This window comes from Diadema antillarum, unplaced genomic scaffold, assembly GCF_040938485.1.
Source record: "Diadema antillarum isolate AM-2024a unplaced genomic scaffold, OU_Dant_1.0 seq00000269_RagTag, whole genome shotgun sequence".
NCBI lineage: Eukaryota > Metazoa > Echinodermata > Echinoidea > Diadematoida > Diadematidae > Diadema > Diadema antillarum.
This window is the reverse complement of record NW_027271305.1, coordinates 438426-442494: the sequence shown is the minus strand read 5'-3', so window position 1 is coordinate 442494 and position 4069 is coordinate 438426. Positions and strand designations below refer to the sequence as shown.

Here is a 4069-nt window from a genome sequence, read left to right as displayed (position 1 = left end):
CCGTAAACGTCACCATTTTCTCTCTCTTTTTTTTTAGAAATAGAAAATAGTCACGCTACAACAACACAAAGATACTTAATTGATATATGTCTTTACAACAAAAACATATTAACAAGTCTATCATAGCCTGGAGGTCCCTTTTAAGATTAAAAAAAACCGAAACGCAATCATTTGAGCTCTTTCAATTATCAGCGATTATGGCAAGAAAAGCGTGCATAGATTTTTTTTTCATGTCTTGGATTTTTTCTGTCTACAATACAGTGAAATATCCAGGAACTATACAAACATTGCATACAATATTATCATCATGAGAGGCTGAGCTTTTTAATTGTTTCTACAAAATAAATCTACCTTGGGCTTTTAACACGCTCCGTTGACCCCAAGTAAGCCTTTGTGCTATGCACATCGAAGGCGCATGCGTTACTCATTGATCCCGTGCCGTACCGTGTATGTTCGCTCTGACGAACCACTTGGTGATGGCATATCTGTAAACTCATGTCCATTGCATTTATACATCCTGACGAACAGACTAGCCTCCGCCGAGGTCGTTTTAACGTTATGGCTGATTCCAACGACGAGCATAGGGTATGATCTCACTCGAAGTCGAAGGTCAAGTCCGTGTCGGCCATCTTTTCCAAGTACACTCGATCGAACTCTTCGTTGTCGCGGACTGTGAACCGGTCTTTCCAACTACCGATTACGCCTATACGGAGAGAAAGTTTAACAACAGCTTCAGCAGGAATGTTATTCTTAAAGCAACTTGCACATTATTAACCTGTAAATTTCTTCTCGAATGTAATCTGCGACGGTTATGATGGTTGGAATGGTCTTATAGAGTTTGTTGAAATCCAAAGTCACAATGTCACTCGATCTGGCAATTTGATATATTGAACTCAGTTCAATACGAACTGCAATCTGGAATTATTTCAAAATTGTGCGCACGTGATTCCTTGCCACGAAACTTTGAGGAAATTTTGTCAATACCTAATAAATCTTACGTTTGTCGACCATGGTGATTTCATTGCACCAAGTCTATTGTATTCTGGTGAATTAGGGCCTATGATAATCTTAGCACAATTAAAGAATATTTCCCGACGACTAAATTTTGATATCTGGGTCGTGAAGGACAGTGTGATCCTGAAGTGTTATAAAGTAATCTTTAATGACACGCGTATATACTATGATTGAACTTAGTGTTCTAGACGATAAATTTCTTTAATCTGACGCCTTTTCCACAACATGTGGCGCCACGTGGTCTCACCTTTACTCATATACGCGTGTTTCCCAAGTGCTTTCACCAGAAGGTCTCCATTCTGTACAGTTTCTGCCACCTTGTCATAAGATTTCTTCATTCCACCAAACGAGCTGTGCTCCGCGATACGATCAAGAACTGCAGTAGACAGGGGGCGTCCCAAAAATTCCGCAATCTTGGTTGCAGATGCGCGCAAATCCTAGTGACAATGACAGGCAAATCATAATGAGATGTTGAAATAGATTGCAATGTATCGAGTAAAGGTCTCGTGAATATGCAGCAAGGAAAGTACGGTGAGAATGTATAACGAAGACATACCTTCTTCATATCTTCATATTTGATGAAGAGTCGATTTTCTTCCCTTCTGAGGTTCCATGACGTTGTCACGTGATCAAACCATGACCCGTAATTACGCGCTGCAAAGTAACAGCAGAAGAAAAGCAAACGTAATAGATGATCACAGTGAACGCATTCACTCTTCGCTATCATCTCATTGTATGGAACTTTTAGCTTCAAACATCACTAGCCTACAAACAAATAATCCAATATCGCATCTAATTCATTTTTGAAAGAAAAATCAAGTTTTATTGTCAAGCAAACCAGTTTATAATTGGCTACCCATATTTTCATGGCGTAATACATGCACGAAAAAAAGAAATGAAATGCTCATTTCCAACATAGTTAAGTCATAACTAACTGTCACAGGTTATGAACGAATGATCAATACATAAAACATTCGTCTTTTCGTCATTCAGCCATATTATGTTTAATAAAATTCAAGCATGAATCTCCGTTTCAAGAGTTTTAATGCCATTCGTGCAATCACCGATGATGACAATAACTCACTTCCATCCATGAATTCCTTGAGGGCGGCCTTCCATCGAATAAAGTCTCCCATCTCGTTCTCGCCTACAAATCGGTCGAGAGATGTTATCACGTCTTTTGGGTTCCTGGCTACGTAGATCACCTACATTGGAAGATGGCGATGGAGAGTGCAACAATGAAAAGCATAAAATTCACCTGTTTCATTCATCTGGTAAATGACTACCGTACATGATAACATTTCCAACGCAAGACTAGGTAAACTGCCAGGAAGGAAAAAATAAGAGCGGCGAAATGTTCGTTATTCCAAAAGTTCGTTGATCCCATGAAGGGTTTGTTTTCCGATTCACACACATATTCTCTGTACATTTACCTCGATGTTCATTAATCCGAAAATGAAAGTTCGTTATTCCGAAGGTTCATTAATCTGAAAATGAAATAAGGTTGGTTAGTCCGAAAATGAAAATAAGGTTCCTTATTCTGAAAAGAAGATGCTTACTATAGCCTTCGAAATTACGAACCTTATTTCATTTCTGGATTGACGAACCATCGGAATGACGAACTTTATTTCGTTTTAGGAATAACGAACCTTCGAAATAACGGATCTTCAAAACAACGAGCTGTAACTGAAGAACGCGCACTGCAAATTGAAATTGTATCATAAATAAAAATATTTCCTTTAACATTACTGTAAAGGCTGAAAGTGAAGAAATGCATATTTTTAGATAAAACCAGATCTTCCAGCACAAAAAGTCACATATACAGAAGAATAAAGAAATAGAACGTCTGTTCCATTACAAATGATTTACTCTTTAGATTTTTGTCTCGTGAAATAATATTAGTATAGGTTGTTCACAAAAGCATTATTTGGGGTCGCCGGCTTATTAGAAGTGGGACTATAATAATTGCTCGACGTGGCTTTTTACTTATACACACGTCTTGTGCATAATCTCTAATTTGAAAAGGAAAATAAAATCAAAACTCTGTACAATTTGACGCTAACGGAGAGTGGAATCTTTTTTTACGGATATTTCATTGTAGCTAAACGCAAAACTTCTTGGATAAACAATCGTGTCAAGAGATAGACAGCAACGATCGCGCCATCATGATGACAGATTTGGTATTCGAATTTCACCAGACCTTTGCTTTGGAACTGGCTAGTTGTGGCGGAAGATATCTGACCGGAAGGTGAGTCTGGATGATCCGCGGTGAGGACGCCTTCTCTATAATCTTGTAGAACGGTAGGTGGCGCTTTTTAGACTCGTCGTAGGAGTCCTTCTGAAAGTAGATCATCTCGATGTTGCCCTGTGTCGTCGTGCGGTCGATGGTCTCGGGGTTGCCATCGTTCAAGATGAGGTGCACGATCTCGGACGCCCAATGCGTACCTAAGATTACACCATGAGGGCGGTTGAGAATTATATGCAGCGGTGTATTATTTCGTGAATGATGTTTAGGTCAGAAAATAACCAAACCTCTCGTCTGACTTTGGACTCGGGACTGTGAAAATAGTAGGCCTGCATTGGGGGAGATGTTGATTCGCAGTACATGATAAGAGCATTTTCTTGTATCAGAGAATACGAGAAAAAAAAAGTCTCTTGCAGAGAAACCAGAGAGAAAAAATCAGTACAATAATATGAGAATAGTGGAACGTTTCGGTCTGTCAGGTTACCTATTGATAAGCTGGAAGGACCACTTAAAATTCAAATTCACAATAGCAGTCTGTAGGACCTGCCCAAGGATAGATAGAAACACCGTTTTTCTTTAAGAAAATTACATTCTTATATAAAACCCTAGGAGGTGAGGCAGATACCAACCAGACTTGGAGTACGTGTTGATCCAGATGTCGTCATCCCGAACCTCGAACGTCTTTAGGCGTTCGATGCTCGACGGCATGACCAAACCACTGTACTTCACTCCGTCGTGGTAGACGCTGCCGTGCACCGCATGCTCCACCCAGTCATCATCGCTGAATACGGAGGCGACGTCCATGCTCAT

At 39.8% G+C, this 4069-nt stretch overlaps 1 protein-coding gene across 1 annotated transcript; it reads right to left on the bottom strand.

The window, feature by feature from the left end:
- Positions 1 to 593: 593 nt before the first annotated feature.
- On the bottom strand, positions 594 to 4069 carry LOC139729909 (sulfotransferase 1B1-like). Its single transcript, XM_071640827.1, has 6 exons — positions 3889 to 4069; positions 3215 to 3459; positions 2099 to 2219; positions 1571 to 1668; positions 1262 to 1451; positions 594 to 703 (listed from the first exon to the last, which is right to left on the bottom strand). The coding sequence occupies exons 1-6, from the start codon at positions 4067 to 4069 to the stop codon at positions 594 to 596; spliced, it is 945 nt and encodes a 314-aa protein (XP_071496928.1).